Here is a 27,771-nt window from a genome sequence, read left to right on the forward strand (position 1 = left end):
CTCTAATCAAGCTGCCCTAAAAGTACTCATTTGCATGTCTATCCTCCCCACTATACTGAAAGGTATTTGAGGGAATTTTTATTATTTTGCTCCTCTGACTACATAATAATAATATGAATAGGACATTTTAAGAACATATACATATTGTTATTTCCTTACATGTGCTCACAACTGATTCTTATATAATTAGCAAGGTAAAATTACAAAGGTTATAAAATACCAAATAGTAAGGTAGAGAAAAATCCCTTAGTAAAACAAAAAATATTTTATGTACTCTATGCAACAGGAAACATGCTGGACTTTCTTCTCACAGAGAACCAACCATAAGGACACTCCAGTTTATATTTGCTGACTTAAGAATTAATACAGATTCAGCACAAGATACCATCCACATTTGAATGGATTACTCTGCTCGGAAGGTCATTATCCTAAATGAACCAGAAGGCAGCAGAATACAAACAATGCTGGTCATCTACTTGGGAGGCTGAGGCAGGAGAATCTCTTGAACCCGGGAGGCAGAGATTGCAGTGAGCCGAGATTGCGCCACTGCACTCCAGCCTGGACTCTGTTTCAAAAAATAAAAAATAAAAAATAACCCAAAAAACAAGAATGCTGGTCAGGACTTAGAACTCCAATCCTATGGAATTGGTAAAATCTTCTAAATCTCTACTTATTAGTATTAGTTCAAATGAGAAATTTAGTCCTCCAAATGAACAATTACTATTATTATTATTATGAGTATCTTGAGCAAAACAAGATTAGGCCTGGCCTAGCTGGTTGAAATAAAACTTTTTAGTTTTTTTAGTGAGTCTAAACCTATGCTAGGAATTAGGAGGACTTCAAAAGAAGCAGAATATATAATCTCTACTTTAAGGAGTTTACAAAGATGTCAGAAGAACAAGCAATACAAGACAATACATAATTAAGTACAAATGTATAGGGATGAGCCTGTGTATGACACAGATTTGAAAGCCAAGCATATTGAACTGTGATAGGCACTGAAGTGAAAATTGAACTGGATCTTGAATGATGGGTACAATTTGGATTAGGAAGAGATGAGGCATGAGGGCATTACAGTAGAGAGATTACATGACTAACAAAGTGATAATACTAATGTTCACTGAGTATTTACTAAATAGCTGGCCATTTACATACACTATCTCATATTATCTGCATAACAACTCTACTGCAGGTGCCCAATGTTACACAGCTTTTAACAGAGGAACAAGAGATCAAATATCAGGTCAGTACCACTTCACAGCCAGATTTTTTTAAAAAAAAATTTTAATTAATTAATTTTTTGAGACAGGGTCTCACTCTGTTGCCCAGCCTACAATGCAGTGGTGTGAACACAGCTCACTGCAGCCTCAACCTCCTGGGCTCAAGCGATCCTCCTGCTTCAGCCCCCAAGTAGCTGGGACTACAGGCGCATGTCACCACGTCTGGTTAGTTTTTGTATTTTTTTTAGAGACGGGGTTTTGCCACATTGCCCAGGATGGTCTCAAACTCCTAAGCTCAGGAAATCCACCTGCCTTGGCCTTCCAAAATGCCGGAATTGCCCGGCCCTGATTCTTTTTAAGTCATAAAATGTACAGAATGAGTATGGGAGGTAATTAGGCAAATGAGCTTCTACTGAGAGCTGTACGCATGAAATATTGCATTAAGAACTTCACTAGGCTAGGGATCTGCATTTTGTCAGGCAAGTATGAAGAAGTCATGCTGAGTTCTTTAGCAGAGTAGCAACAAAATGATAATTTCAATAAATTAACTTCCCCAAAGTAACACACATATAAAAGTCAGCATTAAAAGTATAATCTCAATTTTGTTTAAATATGTTTTGGAGGCTGGGCAAGGCAGCTCACGCCTGTAATCCCAGCACTTTGGGTGGCCAAGGTAGCAGGATCACTTGAATCAGGAGTTTGAGACCAACCTGGGCAAAAGAGCGAGACTCTGTCTCTTCAAAAAAATTGTAAAAAGCAGCTGGGTGTGGTGGCGCATGACTGTAGTCCTAGTTACTAGGGAATGTGAAGCAGAAGGATGGCTTGGGCCCAGGAGTCTGAGGCTGCAGTAAACCATAATCGCAACTGCAGCCTAAGCAACAGAGTGTAACTCTGTCTCTTAAAGAAAAAAGAAAATTATATATATACACACACACACACACATACATACACACACACACATACATACACACACACACACGCAGACACATTTTGAAGAACATACAAAAAAATGCCAGTAATGATTATTTCTAAGTGATGGAGTCTAATTTTTGTGGTTTATTGTTTAATATCTAGACAGTTTGCATTATTCTTTAAAGGAAAAACAAAACTTTAATGTTACTTAAAAAAAATAGAAAAATAATTTTTTTTTTTGAGACAGAGTCTCAGTGTTGTCCAGTCTGGAGTACAGTGACACCATCTCAGCTCCCTGCAACCTGTGCCTCCCAGGTTCAAACAATTCTCCTGCCTCAGCCTCCCGAGTAGCTGGGACTACAGGTGCACGCCACCATGCCCAGCTACTTTTTGTATTTTCAGTAGAGATGGGGTTTCACCATATTGCTAGGCTGGTCTCAAACTCCTGACCTCAGGTGATCCACCCACCTTGGCCTCCCAAAGTGCTGGGATTAATCAGTCACTGCACCTGGCCAGGAAAATAATTTTTAAAAGCATGTAATAGGGTGAAAGAGTGAAACTATAGCCAAAAAGACTACTATGACACTACTGTCAGTGTAGGAACAAGGGGCTGACTGAAGATTTAAAACGGAGGAATAGAAACACAAAAGATTGTTAATAAGCAATTGTTGCTAAACAAATCCACTAAAGTAAGTAAATTAAATCATGTTGTAAGTCCCAGAAAAGATCAACATTCACATTATAATATCCCTTTAAATGCCTGACTCAGGAACATACTTACTATTGACTTTGTTTACATTGCCTTGAATTTCAGCTTGCGTGAGCAGCTCCTCATAAACATCTCTTTCTCTCTCTGAGTTTTCTGTCTGAGGATGAGTAAAAAGCGTAATTAAGTTAGCCTAAGGTGTCTAAGAAGACCACATAAATACACCTGTGCTCCTCCTGCACCATAACACTACCAAGAATATGGGTGTAGCTTAAGATCCTTTATAAAGAACAAAGCAGGCACAGTAACTCATGCCTGTAATCCCAGTCCTTTGGAAGGCCAAGGTGGGAAGATGGCTTGAGGCCAAGAGTTTGAGATCAGCCTGGGCAATATAGCGAGACCCCATCTCTACAAATTTTTTTTTTTTAATTAGCCCAATGTAGTGGCACACACCTGTAGTCCCAGCTACTCAGGAGGCTGTGACAGGAAGATTGCTCTGCCCAGAAGTTTAAGGCCGCAGTGAGTTATGACTGCACCACTGCATTCCAGTCTGGGCGACAGAGCGAGACTTTTTTTTCTGAGACAGAGTCTCGCTCTGTCACCTAGTCTGCAGTGCAATGGCATGATCTTGGCTCACTACAAACTCCACCTCCTGGGTTCATGTGATTCTCTTACTTCAGCCTCCCAAGTAGCTGAGACTACAGGCGTACACCATCAGGCCCAGCTAATTTTTTTGGTATTTTTAGTAGAGAAGGGGTTTCACCATGTTGGCCAGGCTGGTCTCGAATTCCTAACCTCAAGTGATCGGCCCGCCTTGGCCTCCCAAAGTGCTGGGATTAGAGGCAGCACATCCTTGCCTCAGATCTGAGCAGAATGGGCACATACAGATCCACAATCCTGGAGTCTCACTGGTGACATAGGCAGGGGCATGGCAGCAGCTACTTGCCTGCAGGCTAGTTTGGCACCTAACTGGGAAACTGAAATCCCTGCTCTACGATAAGAGATACAAAGACTGTTCTGAGAGAAGGGTTGTTTTCATTTTGTCATCAACCACTAATTTTAACAAGAGGTGGATAAATTTGTGTGAAGCTTTTTTTTTTTTTGAGACAGACTCTCGCTCTGTTTCCCAGCTGATGTGATCTTGGCTTACTGCAGCCTCCACCTCCCAGGTTCAAGCAATTCTCCTGACTCAGCCTCCCAAGTAGCTGGGATTACAGGAGCCCACCACAACGCCGGGCCAATTTTTGGACTTTCAGTACAGATGGGATTTCGCCATATTGGCCAGGCTGGTCTCAAACTCCTGACCTCAGGTGTTCCGCCTGCCTTGGCGTCCCAAAGTGCTGGGAGTACAGGCATTAGCCACCATGACCAGCCTGTGTGAAGTCTTGAATGGGATCCCTAGATTCAGTTTTTTCAAGTCAGAATCATTTAACTAACTTCCACATACCCCTAACAATTGTACACAAACATTTTACCCCAAAGAATCTGGGAAAGAGGAAAGACTATGTTAATATTTAGAGATAATCTTTCCAAAGGGCACTATTAATTTTAATGGCTACACTCCAGAATTTTATTTATATAAAATTCAAGAAGTAGAGGTCAATATGGAGTCTCACACCAAAAGATTAGACACTGCATCATTCCATTTCTAAAAAAGGTAAATGGCAGCAATAGAAAACAGACTGGTAGTTGCCTGGGCTCAGGGGTGTGGGTGAGGTAAAAACTGACTGCAAAAGTACACTAAGTAACTTTTTGGGATGATGGTTAAATGATCACATATATTTGTCAAAACTCAAACTGTACATTTAAAATTCGGTGAATTTTGTTGTGTGTAAATTGCATCTCAATAAAATTGATGTTTAAACTGGAGCCATATCAAATGTTGGAATAACATAAATTAATTAGAAAGAACAGATGTTGCATTTTTACCCTGTTTTTAGCATTTGTCATTTTGTCCTGCTTAGCCTGGTAAAGTACATCCTGGTAAGTGGATGCCAAGGGCTCTTCAAGATTTACAAGCATGGCATTGGGATTTTTCAAAGCTGCAAATGTGTCGGCTGGAATTCTATGGTCAATAGCTTCATTAATAGCAATAACAGCAGCATGTACTAAAAAAACAAAAACAAAAACACTGAGATTATACAGATTAAAGGATGTATACCACAATAGAAAGCAACACTGCACCCCCCATTAGAGACAGAGGCTCCTTTTCACAGAGAAATAACAACTGGGGTTCAAAGACTGGCTCCCTGGGCCCTATGAGCCTACCCTCTTCCTTATGGTATACAAAGCCACAGCTCCATCTGTGATCCATGTTTGGGATGATGAATTTGGAATCTCAGAGAAATACTCATAAGAGAGCCTTGCAAAGAGCACTTGCTCTGGAGATATTTGCCTTAATTACCGAGTAAACACCATAAAACAATAAGAAACTCAATGAGCCACGGAAATGTAGGACTTCCTTTCTTTTTTTCTTTTTTCTTTTTTTTTTTTTTGAGACAGAGTTTCACTCTTGTTGCCCAGTCTGGAGTGCAATGGCGCTATCTCGGCTCACTGCCACCTCCACCTCTTGGGTTCAAGTGATTCTGTTGCCTCAGCCTCCCGAGTAGCTGGGATTACAGGCCCGCGCCACCACGCCCGGCTAAATTTTTGTTTTTTTAGTAGAGATGGGGTTTCACCATGGCCAGGCTGGTCTTGAACTCCTGACCTCAGGTGATCCACCCGCCTCGGCCTCCAAACTGCTAGGATTACAAGGCGTGAGCCACCACGTCCAGTCAGGACTTCCTTTCTAAATGCTTTCACTTTAATCAGAATTAATCATGTATTTCCAAATAACAACGGCATGGAAGGCTATGTGTTTACAACTACATCTATGGACTTAAACTTGCTAGCAAGATTCACAATGTCCTAGATCATCACTATAGAATTAATTACTGGAAATGGTGGCAAAAATCTCAGTTGAACCCATGAGATTTCTCTCTTCTTACATGCGGCTTCATCCACTGACAGTTCATTAGCCAGGATGCCCCCAATCTTGCTAAATGCAGGCATTTGGATGCCATACTTCTCCAACTCAGTCTTCATGTTGTTGATTTCTTCTTCTACAGGAGGGAATTAATACTCAGTCAATCAAGCTAGGCACCTTTCCATAACCAAGAGAAGGAAACATATTCCTCAACTATACAATGGGATTAAATGGCATTTACCTTTTAGGGTGTTATAACGATATAAAGATAAAATGTATGGAAAGCACTTAACACAGTAACTGGCATATAAAATGCAGTCAAACATTATTATTATCAAAGGCATCAAAAATAACTATAAAGTCAGCAGGTCCTACAGGAAATAGTTGTTCAGAATTGCTACTTGTGGCATTTCCTACAACGAACTTATAAATGGAACAGCTTTAATGTGAGCTCAACAATAAGTGAATCACAAACTAAGTCAGTTATCTCAGTCTTTACAATCCAAAACATTAGCTGCTATTCAACAATTTCATTTCTAAGGCAGAAAGCCAAATGATAAAACATGTAAGGTCTGGTCCTTTCCCCAGGTCTGGTGAATAACTTCCCTGGAAGGAAAAAATATCATGGACAAAAAATTTCTTACCAAGTTTTAAACTTTCAAGCCAACAAAATAATCACCACTTTGAAAGACTTGAATCTATCTTACCCTTAAACAATATTACCACTGTCCTTTTTCTCCCTAATCCCTCATCTCTTCAAGCATCTGGCTATAGCAAATACACATAGAAACACGCATCCAAATAAGCTTAAACTTTAAAATTACTAAATTGGCATCTCTGTGTCATCTCACTTCCCACTCTCCCTTCTTGCTTTGCCTACAACAGATGCTTGCTGGAATGGAAAGGGAAAGATAGTTATAAAGCTTTTTTCAACATACCCGAACATTTAATGTTATGTGTTAACATTATTATATTTTTATATATGTTAATGTTATCCCCAATTTATATATAAGAACTGAGACTCACTAATCATGCTCACATTATAAGTGAGAGAACAGAGCTTGAAATTCCAAGTTTAGTGTTCTTTACCCCACATTAGAGAAGCAAGTTATCAATATTTCTTTCACCTCCACTGCCAGAGTATTTTTAAAGCCTTAGGTCTTTAAAATTGGAACTGCTGGCTCTCCAGGCTATTTCCACATAATTCAAGCATTTCCTGCCAAGTCTGTAACTCCTTACCTGTGAAGTCAACCTTTCCATATAGGTCTTGAATCTGAGGGGCCAGGCCTAGCTTGAACAGGTACAAACTAGAAGATACAATATGCAAAAGGTTAGGCCTCCCAGCAGTGCCTAGATGCCACCCTTAAAAGGGGAAAATCAGCATGAAGAATAAAATAGAAGCATTCTGAACACTGAGACTCCCAGTACCTACAACAGTCTCCTTTGTAGTTACAACACTCTATTTACCTCAGAGTGTTTTTTTTTTTTAGTTTAAATGACAGCATTGTCCTAAAAAGTCACATAACACAATGCAAAGAGCCCTGGACTGGGGAGATCAGTAGGCACAAATTCAAGTCCCGGTTCTGGCACAAAGTCAATGTATAATTAGATGTTAATGGCCAGGCACGATGGCTCATGCCTGTAATCCCAGCACTTTGGGAGGCTGAGGTGGGCAGATCACCTGAAGTCAGGAGCTTGAGACCAGCCTGGCCAACATGGCAAAACTCCGTCTCTACCAAAAATACAAAAATTAGCCAGGCGTGGTGGCATGTGCCTGTAATCCCAGCTATTCAGGAGACTGAGGCAGGAGAATCGCTTGAACCTGGGAGGCAAAGGCTGCGGTGAGCTGAGATCGCACCACTGTACTCCAGCCTGGGCAACAGTGCGAGACTCCATCTCAAAAAAGAAAAAAATATGTTAACATTAATGTTAATATAATTAATAGTGAAGTGTTTCTTCATTTGTTTGCTTTCCCGTAATCAATAAGTTTTAAATAACAAGACATCTTAGAAAAGCTTCATAAAAATGATTCAGATGGCAAATCTTACTTAAACTGAATTCATATTACTGATGGAAAAGCTTAATCCAGGTAATTTAACAGCTTTAGATAAATAATATTTCATATATTTTTACTTTCTAAGTATCAGGTTGGTAAAAATTATTTTTACTTTTTAAACTTAAAAAAAAGCGGCCGGGCGCGGTGGCTCAAGCCTGTAATCCCAGAACTTTGGGAGGCCGAGACGGGCGGATCACGAGGTCAGGAGATCGAGACCATCCTGGCTAACATGATGAAACCCCGTCTCTACTAAAAAATACAAAAAACTAGCCGGGCGACGTGGCGGGCGCCTGTAGTCCCAGCTGCTTGGGAGGCTGAGGCAGGAGAATGGCGTAAACCCAGGAGGCGGAGCTTGCAGTGAGCTGAGACCCGGCCACTGCACTCCAGCCTGGGTGGCAGAGCGAGACTCCGTCTCAAAAAAAAAATAAAATAAAATAAAATAAACTTAAAAAAAAAAATCACTTAGACTCTAAGCTTCATGCAAGCAGGGACAATACAGGGCTCATTCACTAATGTCTACCCAGAGCCTAGCATATATTAATAAATGTTAATCAATATTTGACAGATGAATGGACAGATAAATCAATGTCCATAAGCCTGTGTTAAGTGGATTCTAAAGCCCTAGCTGATTGGAACCAATAAATTAGAAGAGATCAGAAGGGTACTTCACAGATACTGACAAAAGCAAGAAATTGACAGTTTAAAGCAAGCAGGGAAATAAGAAATATATAAGAAATAAATCATAGAAACTTAAAGCGGTATACAGTTTTTGTAAATAATCTATAAACTCAGTATCATCTAAATACAAACATGCATCATGTACACTGCAATCACAGAACTGATCAAAATTTAAATTGTATATAATAAACCCAAATGTATAAGAGAAAAACAAAAAAAAATCAAGTATTCTCAAAACACACTAGACTTTATGCATCCACAGAAGCTAATCATTTTCTCAGAGAAGTGCAAGTATAAGACATATGTATACGATTAAATGCTTTTCTTTCAGGTAAAACACTCAAGATGGATATATAAAGCTCCTCTCTCAGAAGATTTTAAATGTATTCAAAAAATTCTCCAGACTGGGTGTAGTGGCTCACGCCTGTAATTCCAGTACTTTGAGGAGAGGCAGGAGGATCGCTTGAGGTCAGTTATTCAAAACAGCATGAGTAACATAGCAAGACCCTGTCTCTACAAAAAAATTTTTTTTTAATTTGCCAGGTATGGTGGTGCATGCCTGTAGCCCTAGCTATTTGGGAGGCTAAGGCAGGAGGATAGCTTGTGCCTCGGAGGTTGTTACAATGAGTCAAGATCACACCTCTGTGTTCCAGCCTAAGCAAAAGAGTAAGACCCTGCCTCTTTAAAAAAGAAATTCCAAAGCAAAATAACTAATAAATTTCTATACATGTAATATGTTCCCTTATATATTTTTCTCACTAATACATCACACCTGCATTCTTTTTTTTTTTTTTTGAGACGGAGTCTTGCTCTGTCACCCAGGCTGGAGTGCAGTGGCCAGATCTCAGCTCACTGCAAGCTCCGCCCCCCCGGGTTTACGCCATTCTCCTGTCTCAGCCTCCCGAGTAGCTGGGACTACAGGCGCCCGCCACCTTGCCCGGCTAGTTTTTTGTATTTTTTAGTAGAGACGGGGTTTCACCGTGTTAGCCAGGATGGTCTCGATCTCCTGACCTCGTGATCCGCCCGTCTCGGCCTCCCAAAGTGCTGGGATCACACCTGCATTCTTTTTTTTTTTTTTTTTTTTTTTTTTTTTTGAGGCGGAGTCTCGCTCTGTCGCCCGGACTGGAGTGCAGTGGCCAGATCTCAGCTCACTGCAAGCTCCGCCTCCCGGGTTTACGCCATTCTCCTGCCTCAGCCTCCCGAGTAGCTGGGACTACAGGCGCCCGCCACCTCGCCTGGCTAGTTTTTTTTGTATTTTTAGTAGAGACGGGGTTTCACCGTGTTAGCTAGGATGGTCTCGATCTCCTGACCTCGTGATCCGCCCGTCTCGGCCTCCCAAAGTGCTGGGATCACACCTGCATTCTTAATTGCGAGAATATTTTTCTCCAAGAATTTCTTTCTCATTTATTCCTATTTGGAAATAGGGAACAAGAAATTTTAAGAAAGTTCAAGAATGTTGCAGATATGGTTTGGGTCTGTGCCCCTGTCCAAATCTCATGTCAAATTGTAATCCCCAGGTGGGGGCCTGGTGAGAGGTGATTGGATCAATGGGGGCAGATTTCCCCCTTGCTGCTGCTCCTAACAGTGAGTGAGTTATCGCTAGATTTGGTTGTTTAAAAGTATGTAAGCACCTCCCCACCTCTCTCTTCCTCTTGTTAATGCCATGTGAGATGTGACTGTTTCCTCTTTGTTTTCTGCCATGATTGTAAGTTTCCTGAGGTCTCTCCAGCCATGCTTCCTGTAGAAGCTGTGGAACCTTAAGCCAATTAAACCCTTTTCTTTATGAATTACCCAGTCTCGGGTATTTCTTTATAGCAGTACAAGAACGGACTAATACAGTTGCTTTCACAGTACCAAGAACACCGAATTAGCTTTTAATGTCTTTCAATGGTAAATTAAAGGTGCCACAACCGTATCACCAGCTGACATAAAAAGTAGACATGGGCACCATCTTTCTTTTAACTCTTTTTTTTTTTTTTTTTTTTTGAGACGGTGTCTCGCTCTGTCGCCCAGGCTGGAGTGCAGTGGCTGGATCTCAGCTCACTGCAAGCTCTGCCTCCCGGGTTTATGCCATTCTCCTGCCTCAGCCTCCCGAGTAGCTGGGACTACAGGCGCCCACCACCTTGCCCGGCTAGTTTTTTGTATTTTTTAGTAGAGACGGGGTTTCACCAGGTTAGCCAGGATGGTCTCGATCTCCTGACCTCGTGATCCGCCCGTCTCGGCCTCCCAAAGTGTTGGGATTACAGGCTTGAGCCACTGCGCCCGGCCACTTAACTCTCTTTAATTATTACAAGTATTTTATGGAGATACTAGAGCTATGAATGGATTCAAAATGGCCAGGTAAGTCCTCTCACCCACAATCAAAAGTACTTAGCTTCACACTGAAACTTATAAACCCTCCCATCTTTGCTCCTGCTCTCCCATGCCTACTTCCACAAATACACTGTTAGGCACCTATAATGGGTCAGACTGTAACTGTGCTTAAGATTTATTTTTCTTATTTCCTACTTAAGCTGAACTTTGTAGCAATGGGGAGAAGGAAGCTGTGTTAACCTATCTGGATTCTAACTATCTTTTCTGTGAATCACGGTGAGTAACCTACAAGTCACTATGTCAATCTCAAAGATTATTAATAAAGACCCTGAAACACAGCAGGTGATTAGGAAACAGAATCTACTATAGGCCCACAGTCCCTTACCCAAATTCTTGGAGCTAGATATATTTGAATGTTGAATTTCTCAGATATTAGAAAGTGTATTTCTATTTACAGTGTATATGGTATTATAAAGTATCCCCAGCAAGCCCTGGGGCAGCATCCTCAATCCAATACATTACTTTCTGCAGAGAAACACACAAACATAATCATACTAAGGAGACAAATGAGCTTACACCAAACTTAAAATCAATTTTCAGATAGTTTAGGGTTTTAATTTAGGATAAGAGATTATGGACCTGTTTAACCCCAAAATCAGTTATTAGAATAACAAAACAGGGGAAACAGGAAGAAAGTATACAAATATTTTGAGAATGGAAAACTGGGGTCTTATCTGAGAGTGCAATGTTATCTACAAAAGTAATATAGTATGATTAAAGCACAGTGACTATCTCTGGAATAATGCCCATCAAGACTTCAGAGGGGGGAAAAAAAAAAAGGCAAGCAGGGAGGAAACAGACAGTTAGTACTTTTCTGTCACTGTTGATCTAAAGAAGATGGAGCCTTATCCAATACAGTGAGGTGAGGAATCTGCTTTGAACAGGTTGTGTTTTGTGGTAAAAGAAGAAACTCTCAGCAATTATAAACACTTCCTACATATTATCAAATGTTGCCAATCCACCCTTCAGGAAAAACACCATTAAAAAAATCATAAATCACAAAACACACCACTCTATATATACTTTCTAAGCACAGACTGCATATTCAAGAGAAATGGAAAACAATAGCGGACTTCCTTTCTTTCTCTTTCTGACTCTACCAGTAGGAAGGCATAGTTAATTCTTTAGCCTCTACTACACAGAATTTGAGGGCCTGGAACCCAGGTTACACTGCAAGAGTAGTGGCTACACAACTAGCAGGGAGGAATTCTGCTTCCATGTTCAGATATCCATCGCAGGTACAGCCTTCACAAGATTATCAACATAGACAAATCTCATGCAACACTAAGTCAAACACAATACTCAGAATTAATGTGATCTGGACTCAGACACACATATTTGGTAATGTTTTGTTTTGTTTTTTAGAGACAGAGTCTTGCTCTGTTGCCCAGCCTGGAGTGCAGTAGCACAATCATAGCTCACTGCAGCCTCAAACTCCTGGGCTTAAGTGATCCTCCCACCTCAGCCTCCAGGGTAGCTAGGACTGCAGGCGCATGCCACCATGCCCAGCTAATTTTTTATTTCTTGTAGAAAATGGGGTCTTGCTACGTTGCTCAGGATGGTCTTTAACCCCTGGCTTCAAACAAACCTCTCGCTTTGGTCTCCCAAAGCACTGGGATTACAGGTGTGAGCCACTGTACCTACCCAGCCTCAGACACATATTTGAAATTGCTACATTCTCAACACGAGATCCACTAGTTCTCAGCTATATTCATTCTTTTGTATGTTTCACACTGATACCAATGACACCACAGATTTAGTACATGTTTGATCAAGAAACTGGAGACAATAGTCTTCTTATAGATCAGTATTATATACCTACTCCAAAGTAATTAACACTTAGCAAGCACACATAGATGATGCTATGTAAGTGCAGCCCAAGCAAAAATCTCACTCATGTCCCACTTGCTCTGCCACCATCTCCTTTAGTCCTGTGGCCACCAAGTAAATCTGCTAAAATACTACACTACTGTACCATAGGTTGAGTACACCAAATCTGAAAATCCAAAATCCAAAATGCTCCAAAACCTAAAAATTTTTGAGCACCAACATGACCCTCAAAGGAAATGCTATAATTGGAGCATTCTGCACTTCAGATTTGGCATGCTCAACTGGTAAGTATAATGCAAATACTTCCAAATCAAAAACACTTCTGGTCCCAAGCATTTCAGATAAGGGACCTGTTCTGTATTCAACCTGTATAAGCATCTACTAATATGCCATCCCACTATCCTTCCAGACTTGTATCTTTTCCTTCCAATTTAATTTAGGATTCTGGGGACCTCAAAATTAAGCCACATTCCAAACTTACGATGACATTATGGGAAAAAAATATATATTGTATCATTTCCTATTATCATGTTTGTGTTGGTATAAAAAGTATTATTATTATTATTATTATTATTTGAGATGGAGTTTCGCTCTTGTTGCCCAGGCTGGAGTGCAATGGTGCAATCTTGGCTCACTGCAACCTCTGCCTCCCGGGTTCAAGCAATTCTCCTGCCTCTGCCTCCCGAGTAGCGGGATTACAGGCACTCGCCACCATGCCCAGCTAATTTTTTGTATTTTTAGTAGAGACGGGGTTTTGCTATGTTGGCCAGGCTGGTCTCGAACTCCTGACCTCAGGCCATCCACCCGCCTCGGACTCCCAAAGTGTTGGGATTACAGGCGTGAGCCACCGCACCTGGCTTGTAAAAATTTAACAAATGGCTTAATGATGGCAAGGACCTAGATAACTAAGAGACTGCATTCTAAGTGAAGGTATAGTTCACAGAAACACTAGATCAATTATGAAAGATACCATGTTTTTAGAACAAAATTATCTGCTATTAAATAAATAAATCCCTGCTCGGTACTCCCTAGAAAAACACAGCTGTTTCTCACCATTTTGTTCAGATAACAGTATTTTATCCTATTTGGAACTTTTGAAACTAATGAAAAAACTTTTTCATTCTTACCTCAAGGATAAAAAACTACACACTCAATTCAGATGTTATTCACAATTTCCTTATTTTGCCAAGAAAATTTGATTACCTGAGTGCATGGATACAGTAGATACATCTTGGCATGTTCTTTCGATCGTAGATATCCGTAGTTTCTGGGTAAAAAATCTAGGCAGAAATAAAAGAAATAGAGTAAGGTATCTATTCACTGTGTTCATTTGACATTTACCAATCATCAATAATACAAATCAAACTATGGACGGTTAGAAAACATCAGTGGCATTCAGTAAATAAATTTCATTAGGGTGACTAGACATTTCATCATCAGAACTGCAAGGAATGAAATGCTGTAATACAGAATAAAAAGTACTACTTGGAAAATCTCTATTTGGTCAACCCACTGAATTTCATTAGGTGTGAGAAGGTGATTTACTTATTTCAGACCCAGACACAGGCATATGAAGACCAAGTTCTAGTCCAGTTTAAATCACTGGACTGATCTGAGTGTGAGGCTTTCAGAACCACAATATTCCTAGTTACTATCTACCATGCCTAGATGGAGAAACAACTCAACAATGAACATTTACTAAGTGCTTTAGTTTGTGCAACCTGCTACATTTAGACACTGAAAAAACTATAAAATATTAAAATGTGTTTAATGCTTGGGAGAAATGGGAAGCTACACAGATGAAGTAGCTAGAATACAGCATGTATAAGGGAATTTGGAAGACAAGTACTTTTCCGTGGTAGCACTTACCAAAATCAATCATTTGTGTTTATCTGTTTGGCTACTCCAACAGATTATAAGCCACATGAAGGCAGGGCTAGATCTATGTTATGTATTCACTGCCATATCTTTGATATCAAGCCCAGAGCCAGGGTCAGGGAAACTCTAAAGTTAGTGAATGACATAGGATAGGAACAGAGTAGATTTAGACTGGGAATAGCCTTGAATTTCAAGACTTATTGTCACAGTCATGTGGCACCATACAATTCAATCTGTAATTTAGGGAAATAAGGGATGACAGTGGTTTGGATAAGCAAAAGACTGAATAATGGGGTGAGAAGAATTTGGATAAGCAATAAAGGCCTATATTAAGACTAAAATCATAAACTAAAGAAATGATTGAATCATGATAGACAGCAAAAGGCCTTCCAAACAAGAGAAATAGCCAGAATAAATAAAGCAGAAATAATCATGATGTGTTTGTGAGACAGTAAAGCAATATACCCTACTGTTTTTTAAAATCTACAGAATACATTCTAGAAAATAACAGAAAAATAAGGTTGGATAGGTAGGATAAAATCAGATGATTATGAGCAACCTGAAAGTCAGACAAGTCTGAACTTGATAAGCAGGACATAAAGTGGCAGCCTAGCTTTGGAGCTAAGGATAAAAACAGAGCCCTAGGGAGATCTGACTGGAGACAGGACATAGCATATGTTGACTGGAGACTGGGGCTGGGGAGGTAGGCTGGGAGGCTGTTGTTAACAGTGGATGGATAAAAGAGAGATTTCAAATAAATGGAGAAGCGGGAATGACCACATTTAGAAGTTCAAAGTATCTCCAAGGTTTTGAGACTGGATGACTGGGAAAATGATGACATGGTACCATTTATTATAGAGGAAGGGAAGTTCAGTTGGGGGAAAGGTAGATTTAGTTTTAGATATGAAAAATTATAGGTGACAGGAAGCTATCCAAGGAGAACTATCCAGCAGCTAACTGAAGATACTATGTTTATCTTATGTCAGCAAGTCTTGAGAATAAAGGAAACTATGAAAATGGGAAAATGTATCTAACAAGGATTGCATCTTAAAGAATGTCCATCACTAGGACACGGAAGGTGGACTAATTAAAGAAAACAGGACGAGTTGAGCAGATTAAAAACAATTTTAAAAATCAAACTAAGAAATATCTCAGGGAAAAGGCAGCCAACAGTACCAATTATAATAAAGAGTCAAAAAGGATAAGAACCAAAAAATTACTGCCTTCAGTTTCTATAACAGGCCAGCATGTACCACATAAAGAGATTAGAAAAGACATCCCGATAAACACCATATATGTACTGTCAATTACGTATTACACATTATATTAAGGACAACAATACATTTTTAGGTTATCATTATTTCTTATTACTCAGAAGTCTTCTGGGCCTAAATGTAGGGTGGACAATTCAAGGTTTACAGCCATGATTATCAAGTTGTCCCTGAAAGCCTTTAATACATTCTATGTTTGTTCCAATTGTAGTCCAGGACAGTATATTACTGTTAGTAAACCAAAAAAGGTAATAAAATTACAACATTAAAAAAGCATCTCATAGTAACAACACTACTAGCAATAGAAAATATTAACAAAGCTCTTAGTACCATTCAAATGAGGTTAAATTGTCATTGCCCACTGGCAATATACTATATAAAAAACAGGTCCACAGTTTAATATTTTACACTATATATAGTACAGTACTTTATGCTATATTTTTAAAAAAAAGGCTGGGCGCGGTGGGGTCAAGCCTGTAATCCCAGCACTTTGGGAGGCCGAGACAGGCGGATCACGAGGTCAGGAGATCAAGACCATCCTGGCTAACACGGTGAAACCCCGTCTCCACTAAAAAATACAAAAAACTAGCTGGGCGAGGTGGCGGGCGCCTGTAGTCCCAGCTACTCAGGAGGCTGAGGCCGGAGAATGGCGTGAACCCGGGAAGCGGAGCTTGCAGTGAGCTGAGATCCGGCCACTGCACTCCAGCCCCGGCGACAGAGCAAGACTCCATCTCAAAAAAAAACAAAAAACAAAAAACAAAAAACAAAACAAAACAAAAAAAACAAATAAAAAAAAAACAGGGAAAGGAAGTTACAGGTGCACAGACAGACAGGCCACATAGCTACAAGAACTTGACGTATTGCATTTCCTAACACTTGTGGGGCCTAATTCTCAAACATACCAGTGGCAAGGAAGAGAACTTCAGCACTTTCACTGGAAAAAAGCTAGTCTTCTGCAAAGATTCGGCTCTGATTTAACTCAATTCGACAGGTATGGATGCAATAATACATACCTGTAGTATATTATATACATAGCCATATACTATATATACACAACATATAATTATATATTGTAATAATATATATTAATATACATTATTAAAATATACTATATATAATATATAATTGTATATTATATATTGTACATGTAATGTATATTTATACAATATACATATGTGTATACAATATTTATATATTGCACAAAATACAAAATATAAAATGGTTTTAGCCACCTTCTGATACTCCACATCTCACTTTTTTATTTTTATTTTTTATTTATTTATTTATTTTTGAGACGGAGTCTCGCTCTGTCACCCAGGCTGGAGTGCAGTGGCCGGATCTCAGCTCACTGCAAGCTCTGCCTCCCGGGTTTATGCCATTCTCCTGCCTCAGCCTCCCGAGTAGCTGGGACTACAGGCGCCTGCCACCTCGCCCAGCTAGTTTTTTGTATTTTTTAGTAGAGACGGGGTTTCACCACGTTAGCCAGGATGGTCTCGATCTCCTGACCTCGTGATCCGCCCGTCTCGGCCTCCCAAAGTGCTGGGATTACAGGCTTGAGCCACCGCGCCTGGCCACCTCACTTTTTTAAAATAAATTTTCCTTTGGTTACAAAAATTTGAACTCTACAGGAAAGTATAAGGAAAATAAAAACCACCCTTAATCCCATCACACAGAAATGAAAACCGTTTTATCTCCTTACAAATTTTTCCCAAGAACACTCACTTTATTTTCACACAAAAATAGTGATCTGATCTTAGCTAGAACACAAACTCTTATAACCTTCAACTGTTTTTCCCTACTTAATACATCAAAGGCCCTTTATTTGGGTTGATATCCTTTTTAATGGCAGTAGCATTTGGCTGTAACACAATTAATATCCCTTGTGAAGAAACATGTACTTTGCTATCAATTTTTTCTATCATAATCAATGCTAAAAAATCCTTATATATACATTTTTTTGGTGCTTTCTGATTATTTATTTGGGATAACTTCCGAGAAGCAGAATTCTTAGGTCAAAGGATATAAATAGAAAGAAAAAAACAGAGAACAAAAGAAAGAATGAAATCAATCGGCCGGGCATGGTGGCTCAAGCCTGTAATCCCAGCACTTTGGGAGGCCAAGACGGGCGGATCACAAGGTCAGGAGATCAAGACCATCCTGGCTAACACGGTGAAACTCCGTCTCTACTAAAAAATACAAAAAACTAGCCGGGCGAGGTGGCAGGCGCCTGTAGTTCCAGCTACTCGAGAGGCTGAGGCAGGAGAATGGCGTAAACCCAGGAGGCGGAGCTTGCAGTGAGCTGAGATCTGGCCACTGCACCCCAGCTTGGGTGACAGAGCCAGACTCCATCTCAAAAAAAAAAAAAAAATGAAGTCAATCAATCCATTCATGTCTCTAAGAGTGACAATACAGTGTGGCAATTATAGATTCAGGCAGGAGTGGGATGACAATTTCACTGAAAGCAACACTAAATAAACTCCTGAGCAAAACACCCAGAAGATGTACACTCCAATCAAAACTGCAGCCATGACCAAAAACAGACACAGGAAGTAACATCATTCTATCACCTCTACAATTTAAAATATAAAACGACCCTTCATACTCCCTACAGATTTCTAAAACGTTTCCTTATATTTCCAAAGGTCAAATTTTAATGCTAACAACTTTGTGAATAAATAAAAACCACTGATGCTTTAAAATGGTGAATCTCACAGCATGTGAATTCTATCCAAGGAAAAATAGTAAAATGTATGTCTACAATTTGATGTAGTAAAAGCAGATGTCATCACAGGGAATTTCTCTAGGGTAAGGTGAAACAGGTATGAGGATTATAAAAGAAAAAGAACAAAAACTATTTCCTAAGTCAAAAAGAAAGACATCTTTCAGTATTTAAAAAAACACTAAAGATTCTGCAAATAATTTTACAGGTAGAATGAGAACAGGTTGTTTGGGGGTTAGGCCAAAACAGCTGGAACAAAGCCTAAACTATTATCTCAGGTAAGTTACCTTAGGCAATCCAATCTCATCCATGGCATTCAACCACTGAATCACATTATCAGTGTGTCTAAAGTGGAGGCCAGTCGCCTAGAAGAAGAAAAAAATTAGGTTATCTTGGCTGTATTAAAGCAAATATTAAATAAAACCTCTCTTCACAAAAGTTTCCTCATGAGATTTGACAAATTCTCCTTAATTTTGAGGTCATTAGGCTCACATTCCAATACCAAAAGCCAAATCCACATCTCAGTTCCTCTCACTTAGGAACCACCTGGAGAGCCTTCCTGTGTATAGGGTGCTCAACAGAACATGTGGTCTTTGGAGTTAAATTATCTTGGATTCAATTACTGGCTTAGTAATCTACTGGTGACACTGGACAAGCCACTTCATCCTTTAGGGACAGAGTTTTACCATCTAGAACAGCTGCTTTGTATGTATAAAGACTAAGTGAGACAATGCACATAAACCAATTACATTAGTATGGTATCTGAACACACAGAAGATATTCACAAAATGCCGTATAAAAATACCACGCTGGGACAGTGGCTCATTCCTGTAATCCCAGCACTTTGGGAGGCCAAGGTGGACGGATCACCTCAGGTCAGGAGTTTGAGATCAGCCTGGCCAACATGGTGAAACCCCATCTCTACTAAAAATACAAAAATTAGCTGGGTGTGGTGGCGCACGCCTGTAATCCCAGCTACTTGGGAGGCTGAGGCAGGAGAATCACTTGAACCTGGGAGGCAGAGGTTGCAGTGAGAGCCAAGACGGCGCCACTGCACTCCAACATCGGCAACAGAATGAGACTCCATCTCAAAAAAAATCAATCAGGGCTTTCATTCTCTCCCTATACATAGATATCCTCTCTAAACTTCAATGTCTGCTTTTTTTTGAAACACGGCTCCACTCTGTTGCCCAGTTTGCAGTGTGGTGGCACAATCGGTTCACTGCAGCCTTACCTCCTGGGCTCAAGTGATCTTCTCACCTGTGCCTCCTGAGTAGCTGGGACTATAGGTGCATGTCACCATGCCTATCTAATTTTTTTTCTATTTTTTGTAGAGCAAAGGTCTCATTTTGTTGCCCAGGCTGATCTCAAACTGCTAGACTCAAGTGAGGGCTCCCACCTCAGCCTCCCAAAGTGCTGGGATTACAGGCACAAGCCGCTGCACCCAGCCATTTTTTCTTAAATTGTTGCTGCAAAGTCTCCACTCTCCTTTTACACTATATGCAAAGTCTCCACTCTCCTTTTACACTATCTTCCCATTCTGCCTATAGAATAGCTCCAGAGTTGTCTTCAGAATAACTATGTATTCAAAACTGAGCATAGGGCTGGGCACAGTGGCTCATACCTGTAATCCTAGCACTTTGAGAGGCCAAGGTGGGAGGATAATTTAAGCCCAGGAGTTGGAGACCAGCCTGGGCAACATAGTGAGACCCCCATCTCTACACTAAAATTTGTGTAAATTAGCCTGGTGTAGTAGCATGCTCCCATAGTCCCAACTACTAGGGAGGCTGAGGTGGGAGGATTGCTTGAGCCCAAGGGAGGTCAAGGCTGCAGTGAGCCATGACGGCATTACTGCACTCTAGCCTGGGTGACACAGCAAGACCCTGTCTCAAAACAAAAACCAATCAACCAACAACAGAAAAACCCACTGAACATATAAGTCTTTTTGACTAAGGAAAGTTTCTGTTTATGATGTTAATTTTGGCTGAGTACCTATACTTTCCCTTGTTTTCCCTTGAATTTAAACATAAAGCATTAAAAATCTCTTGGACGGCTGGGCGCGGTGGCCCAAGCCTGTAAACCCAGCACTTTGGGAGGCCGAGATGGGTGGATCACGAGGTCAGGAGATCGAGACCATCCTAGCTAACACGGTGAAACCCAGTCTCTACTAAAAAATACAAAAAATTAGCCAGGCGTGGTGGCGGGCGCCTGTAGTCCCAGCTACTCGGGAGGCTGAGGCAGGAGAACAGCGTAAACCCGGGAGCCGGAGCTTGCAGTGAGCTGAGATCCAGCCACTGCACTCCAGCCTGGGCGACAGAGCGAGACTCCACCTCAAAAAAAAAAAATAAATAAAAATAAAAATAAAAATAAAAAAATAAAAAAAAATCTCTTTGACATTGCAGCCTTACTCATTCTGAGTTTGGGCCCAATTATCACAGCTGCCCACCCTTACATTTGGTCTTGGTAATGCAATTCTCCACTATCTTTCATAGTCATCCTTTTTCAAATAAGAGTCCACAGGTAAGCTCCCTATAGAGGCTCCGTAGACAGTAAAATTTGGTCCTTGTCAACATCCCCATTTTTTTGGGGGGGGCAGTAGGGGAGACAGAGTCTTGCTCTGTCACCCAGGCTGGAGTGCAGTGGCATGATCTCAGCTCACCGTAACCTCTGCCTCCTGAGTTCAAGTGATTCTCCTGCCTCAGCCTCCTGAGTGGCTGGGATTGCAGATGTGCGCCACCAAGCCCAGCTAATTTTTATATTTTTAGTAGAGATGGGGTTTCACCAAGTTGGCCGGGTTTATCTTGAACTCCTGACCTCAAGTGTTCAGCCTGCCCCAGCCTTCCAAAGTGCTGGGATTACAGGCATGAACCACTGGGCCCGGCCCAACATCCCAAGTTAATTAAGCAGTCTTCTTTTTTATAGCACCTTGAGACACAGGAATCAAACCCTCTCACTTATCTCAATTTTCTGAAATTGAATCACTTTCCCATTGTACTTTGAACTCCAGTATTACAGGGTGATGTTTTTTCAAGAAGTTACTTTTGCATTCAATTTGCCAACACATCTCGGTGCTTAAAACTCATCTTTTTTTTTTTTAAGGAGACAGGTGGGAGTACAGTGGCGCAATATTAACTCCCTACAGCCTCAACCTCCTAGGCTCAAGCAATCCTCTTGCCTCAGTCTCCCAAGTAGACAGGACTACAGCATGTGCCACCATGTCTGGCTAATTTTATTTTTTTGTAAGACAGGGTCTCATTATATTGCCCAGGGTAGTCTCAAATTCCTGGTCTTCAGAGATCCTACCACCCTGGCCTTCCAAGTACTGGGATTACAGGTGAGAATCGGCGTGCCCAGCCTAAAATTAGTTTTTTTTTTTTTTTTAGACGGAGTCTCGCTTTGTTGCCCAGGCTGGAGTGCAGTGGCATGATCTTGGCTCACTGCAACCTCCGCTTCCCGGGTTCAAGCGATTCTCTTGCCTCAGCCTCCTGAGTAGCTGGGATTACAGGCATGCACCACCACGCCTCGCTAATTTTTGTATTTTTAGTAGAGACGGGGTTTCACCATGTTGGTCAGGCTGGTCTGAAACTCCTGACCTTGTGATCCGCCCACCTCGGCCTCCCAAAGTGCTGGGATTACAGGTGTGAGCCACCGCACCCGGCCCCAAAACTAGATTTAACGTAGTAATTCCCCTAGCTACTTCTTCTACCTTCTAAAGAATTAAAAAATTCATCTACAACTAGGAAAATTTCTAGATATATAACATCATAAGAATTCTACCAGAAACACAGACAGCTAAAGTTATTTTCCTAGTACATATATTTTTTGTGGGGGGACGGGGTGGGGGAAGGCAGGTTTTCCAGATAAATTCTAAAAGAGATGTAATACTATTTTCCTAGTACATATTGTCTTTGCACAAATTTCTCCATTCTGCCAGGCATTTTAAAGGCTATATTTTGTTGAAACAAACACACCTTACACATACTTCTCAATAACTCTTACACAAAATAAAACATGCTAACTTTCCCAAGTTGACAGAAATCTAAGCACTAAACAACGAAGGACTCACCTTGTATCTGGTCTGTTCTCGATCATAGATTTTTTTCAGGGACACTACTCTGGGAGAGAAGAAGTTCCCCAGTTTGGCAAGGTAGACCCCATTCCTAAGCCCCTCCTCCAGTTCTGTGGTGGGAGGCAGATCTTCCCCTAGGCATGCTTCCATCCACCTGCACAAAAGGAGAGAGTATGCAAAAAAGGAAAGGGAAGGTCAGAACTTTTCCTTAGAGATTTTAAGCTTAATTTCCATACTCCCTGGAGAAGCTTAAACTGAACATAATAGCACTCTTCTACAATCAGTTCCACACACATCCTTACCCAGCTTGGCCCAGTCAGATCTCAGAAGCAGAGAACTTAGGAAATTCCTGAGCATGAATGCCACTTTCTTCTCTACCCTGCTTTCCTCTGCTGCAGCAACACAGCCAGCTGGGCTCCCCAGATCCTGACTGCTCCATGAAACTTCAGACCCTTTCCCTCAGTCCTTAGGTTGCTCTTTAACAAATCTTAAGAAAAGCCATTTGTAACTGAAGCCACCATTTCAACTGTTCAGAAGCTTACATTTGTTGCTGACATTCTCTTCCAGTTTCAGAACTCAGAATCCACAGTGAATTTCTAGATCCAAGTTTTAAGGTTGTTTGGGGGTTATCAAAACAGAATCAATTATTTCAGCTAAAATATTAAAAGAAACTCCTATAGAAGCAGTAAATAATGAATTCTTAGATTTTTGGAGTCAGGGAGGAGATTGTAAAAAGGATAGGAAAAGAAAACTATTTTCCAAAAAGAAAAAGAATAAAACAAAGAAAAAAAGAAAACTGTATTTTCCCCTTCAAATACCTCAGGAAATTTCAGGAAAGCCTAAGATAAAACAAAGTTTAGTTACATGTATTTTCTACCAACAGAAACATAGGTAACTAAAAATCATTTATGGCAATGGTTTTCTTTCTTCTTTTTTCTTTTGAGACAAAGTCTCACTCTATTGCCCAGGCTGGAGTGCAGTGGCGTGATCTCAGTTCACTGCAACCTCCACCTCCCGGGTTCAAGCAATTCTCCTGCCTCAGCCTCCTGGGTAGCTGGGACTCCAGGCGTGTACCACCATGCCCAGCTAATTTTTGTATTTTTAGTAGAGACGGGGTTTCATCACATTCGCTCAGACTCCTGACTTCAAATGATCTGCCCATCTTAGCCTCCCAAAGTGCTGGGATTACAGGCGTGAGCCACTGGACCCGGACCATGGCAACAGTTTTCAACCACTGAGCCACAGAATCCTGCGAATATCTAAGGAAAGCTACAGACCCTTCCTGCAGAAAAATATACATATACTTAAATTTTACATATAATTTCAGAGACTTCATTGACTCTAGGAACCCCAGATTTAAAACTCCTAATTTAAAATTATTCCACTCGGCCTGGCATGGTGGCTCAAGCCTGTAATCCCAGCACTTTGGGAGGCCGAGACGGGTGGATCATGAGGTCAGGAGATCGAGACCATCCTGGCGAACATGGTGAAACCCCGTCTCTACTAAAAAAATACAAAAAACTAGCCGGGCAAAGTGGCGGGCGCCTGTAGTCCCAGCTACTGGGGAGGCTGAGGCAGGAGAATGGCGTAAACCCAGGAGGCAGAACTTGCAGTGAGCTGAGATCCGGCCACTGCACTCCAGCCTGGGCGACAGAGTGAGACTCCGTCTCAAAAAAATAATAAAATAAAATAAAATAAAATTATTCCACTCAGTTTGTTTTTTTTTTTAGATGGAGTCTTGCTCTGTTGCCCAGGCTGGAGTGCAATGGCACAATCTCAGCTCACTGCAACCTTTGCCTCCCGGGTTCAAGCAATTCTCCTGCCTCAGACTCCCGAGTAGCTGGGATTACAGGCCTGTGCCACCATACCCGGCTAATTTTTTGGTATTTTTAGTAGAGATGGAGTTTCACCATATTGGTCAGGCTGGTCTTGAACTCCTGACCTCAGGTGATCCACCCGCCTCGGCCTCCTAAAGTGCTGGGATTACAGGTGTAAGCCACAGTTCCAAGCTCAGTCTTGCTTTTAAATCTACTCTACCTTTAAATCAGCCAGCGTACTCTCTAACTTATGAAACCTGATGGGTATATGAATGGGCCAGATAATTTTCTGGTTGTTTCCTATACTTGATAAGCTTCTCTGCTGTCTTTTTTTTTTTTTTTTTAAGGCGGAGTCTCGCTCTGTCGCCCAGGCTGGAGTGCAGTGACGCAATCTCAGCTCACTGCAAGCTCCGCCTCCCGGGTTCACGCCATTCTCCTGCCTCAGCCTCCTGAGTAGCTGGGACTACAGGCGCCCGCCACTTCGCCCAGCTAATTTTTTGTATTTTTAATAGAGACGGGGTTTCACCGTGGTCTCGATCTCCTGACCTTGTGATTCGCCCACCTCGGCCTCCCAAAGTGCTGGGATTACAGGCGTGAGCCACCGCGCCCAGCCTCTGCTGTCTTTTCTTTCTTTCAAATAGTAGAACTTAAATTGTCAGAAAGGGGAAAAATGAAACAAATGAGTTTTCCAGAAGAGTTGTCATAATAATTAAATTAGATACCAATTTGAAATGGCTACAAAAATCTAAACTATACCTCTATTGAGCCTAAAGACCCAAAGGGCAATGTGGAAAAGAATGGCAGTTGTTGGTATGGAAATAGTGTAGTTCAAGGACTCATCTCATCTTTTTACCTCTAAAAAAGATGCTGATAAAATCATTCTGGCAAACAACTACTGGCAACTCCAGCTCTCAGGGGACAATCTAACTTGGGTTCTCATTAACAGGGAAAACCTAACAACCTCAGCCTAAGCCAAAAATGGCCCTCAAGCAGGTAACAGTACCAAAAAAAAAAAAAAAAAAGTTACTTATTTTTATTTTTAAAATAAACACACAGGGAAACTATGGATAAAGAGCACAGTAGATACTTTTGGCTTGAATCAGAGCCAGTTACCAGAGGTATTTAGGTTTTCCTCTTTTCTGAGATTTCTAGACTAAAATAAAAATAAAAGGAGAGCCCATGGTAACATCTCCCAACATTCTTTATATTTCCTTTCCCTAGTCCAACTGCTATAAAACAGTCCTGACTTAGATGTTTCCTATAGCTGGGTAGAATACTCTTTGTATAACACAGGAGGCAGGTCACAGAAGAAAGGCCAACTGTGATTTGGTGAAAGCAATTAAGTAGAAAGAATGAGCTGGAATAAATAGGGAGGCAAAATACAGTGTTTCTAAACAACTGCTCAAACCTGAAGCTGCCCTCCAAGTCACCACACGTGTGGCTTGCCCGGCAATCTGAGCTATTTCACAATGGAGTATCACCTGGTTTGTTTACAAAATAAATCAGGACTAGGTAGGACACAGTGGCTCACACCTGTAATCCCAGCACTTTGGGAGGCCAAGGCAGGCCGATCACTTGAGGTCAGGAGTTCAAGACCAACCTGGACAACATGGCGAAACCCCATCTCTACTAAAAACACAAAAATTAGCCAGCGTGGTGGTGTGCACCTATAGTCTCAGATACTTGGGAGGCTAAGACAGGAGGATCACTTTAACCTGGGAGGTAGAAGCTGCAGTGAGTTGAGATGGTGGCACTGCACTCTAGCTGGGGTGACAAAGTGAAATCCTGTCACAAACAAATGAACAAATTAGGACCAAACTACTTTGAACAGTAAAGTGCCATGTTACTATAATTTTTAATGTTGGCAGAAGTTTAGATTCTACTCAAATCCAAGATGACGCAACAAACACTTCTTTCAGTCTTTCTCTATAGCTCACATGAGATTTCCCCTTCTTCCACTAAATCACAGAATCAGAAAATGTGAAAGCCAGGAAGTAAATGCACTTCTAAGGAAAATCCCTTTGTTTTCAATGTAATATATATCTAAAAATGGCCAGGCACAGTAGCTCACGCCTGTAATCCCAGCACTTTGGGAGGCCAAGGCAGGAGGACTGCTTGAGCCCAAGAGTTCAGGACCAGCCTGGCAACACAGCCAGACCCTGTCTCTACAAAAAATTTTAAAATTAGCCAGGCGTGGTGGCAAATGCCTGTACTGTAGTCCCAGCTACTTGAGAGGCTGAGGCAGGAGGACTGTTTGAGCCCAGGAAGTCAAGGCTGCAGTGAGTTATGATCGTACCACCGTACTCCAACCTGGGCAACAGAACAAAACTCTGTCTCAAAAATAATATATATATATATATGAGACAATTAAACATTTCTGAAAATTTTATGAATATTTTCCATATTATATAGTTTCTGAAGACTTTAAGTTTACATAAAAATTTAACCAAGTCCTTAATCAGTCACCTGTTAGACATTTATGTCATTTCTAAATTTTTTTTTTTTTTTTGAGACAGAGTCTCGCTCTGTCACCCAGGCTGGAGTGCAGTGGCGCGATCTCCGCTCACTGCAAACTCCGTCTCCCGGGTTTATGCCATTCTCCTGCCTCAGCCTCCCGAGTAGCTGGGACTACAGGTGCCCGCCACCTTGCCCGGCTAGTTTTTTGTATTTTTTTAGTAGAGATGGGGTTTCACCGTGTTCGCCAGAATGGTCTCGATCTCCTGACCTCGTGATCCGCCCGTCTCGGCCTCCCAAAGTGCTGGGATTACAGGCTTCAGCCACCGCGCCCGGCCTCTAAATGTTTTTAACCATTAAATAATAGTGCAAGGAATATCTTTGTGCACAGTGTTCTTCTTTATTTAGAATTAATTACTCAGGAAAGGTCCTTAGAAGTACAACTCCAAAATTAAAAATACAAACATTGAAAAAGAATCTAACTGCCCATAAGCCTGCTCAGAGGCTAACAATGTATTTGCACTTCCCCCCATTTACAAATAAGAATGAGGCTGATCCAAGGTCATCCAATAGCTAGTGACAAAGACGGAATAACAAGACTAACTGCTAAATTTAGAATCCTCCTCACAATATCACTGTTGCTTTCACTATACCACCTGAAAAACCAAAAGGGTCCGAGCTCACAGGCTGTCCAAATAGGGAAAAACCTCAGAACTACCATGAAGGAAAAAGACTGGTTTATCTCCACATTCTGCCTACTTAATAATTAAAGGTATTTTAGTTTAACTAAATCCACCGATTCTCAACTTAGACACAAAACTTT

The 27,771-nt window shown here is 41.1% G+C and overlaps 1 protein-coding gene across 1 annotated transcript in view; it reads right to left on the minus strand.

Moving 5' to 3' along the window:
* IQGAP1 (IQ motif containing GTPase activating protein 1) overlaps window positions 1–27,771 on the minus strand; it is a 117,631-nt gene that overhangs the window by 58,335 nt on the left and 31,525 nt on the right. The window contains exons 3-9 of the mRNA XM_010384797.2: window positions 22,675–22,831; window positions 18,896–18,973; window positions 13,944–14,020; window positions 7,043–7,110; window positions 5,826–5,939; window positions 4,768–4,946; window positions 2,914–2,998 (exon numbers count right to left, since the gene is read on the minus strand). Coding sequence (XP_010383099.2) covers window positions 2,914–2,998; window positions 4,768–4,946; window positions 5,826–5,939; window positions 7,043–7,110; window positions 13,944–14,020; window positions 18,896–18,973; window positions 22,675–22,831 — 758 coding nt within the window. The remainder of the gene's footprint in view (window positions 1–2,913; window positions 2,999–4,767; window positions 4,947–5,825; window positions 5,940–7,042; window positions 7,111–13,943; window positions 14,021–18,895; window positions 18,974–22,674; window positions 22,832–27,771) is intronic.

This window comes from Rhinopithecus roxellana, chromosome 5 (genome assembly GCF_007565055.1).
Source record: "Rhinopithecus roxellana isolate Shanxi Qingling chromosome 5, ASM756505v1, whole genome shotgun sequence".
NCBI classification, from domain to species: Eukaryota; Metazoa; Chordata; class Mammalia; order Primates; family Cercopithecidae; genus Rhinopithecus; species Rhinopithecus roxellana.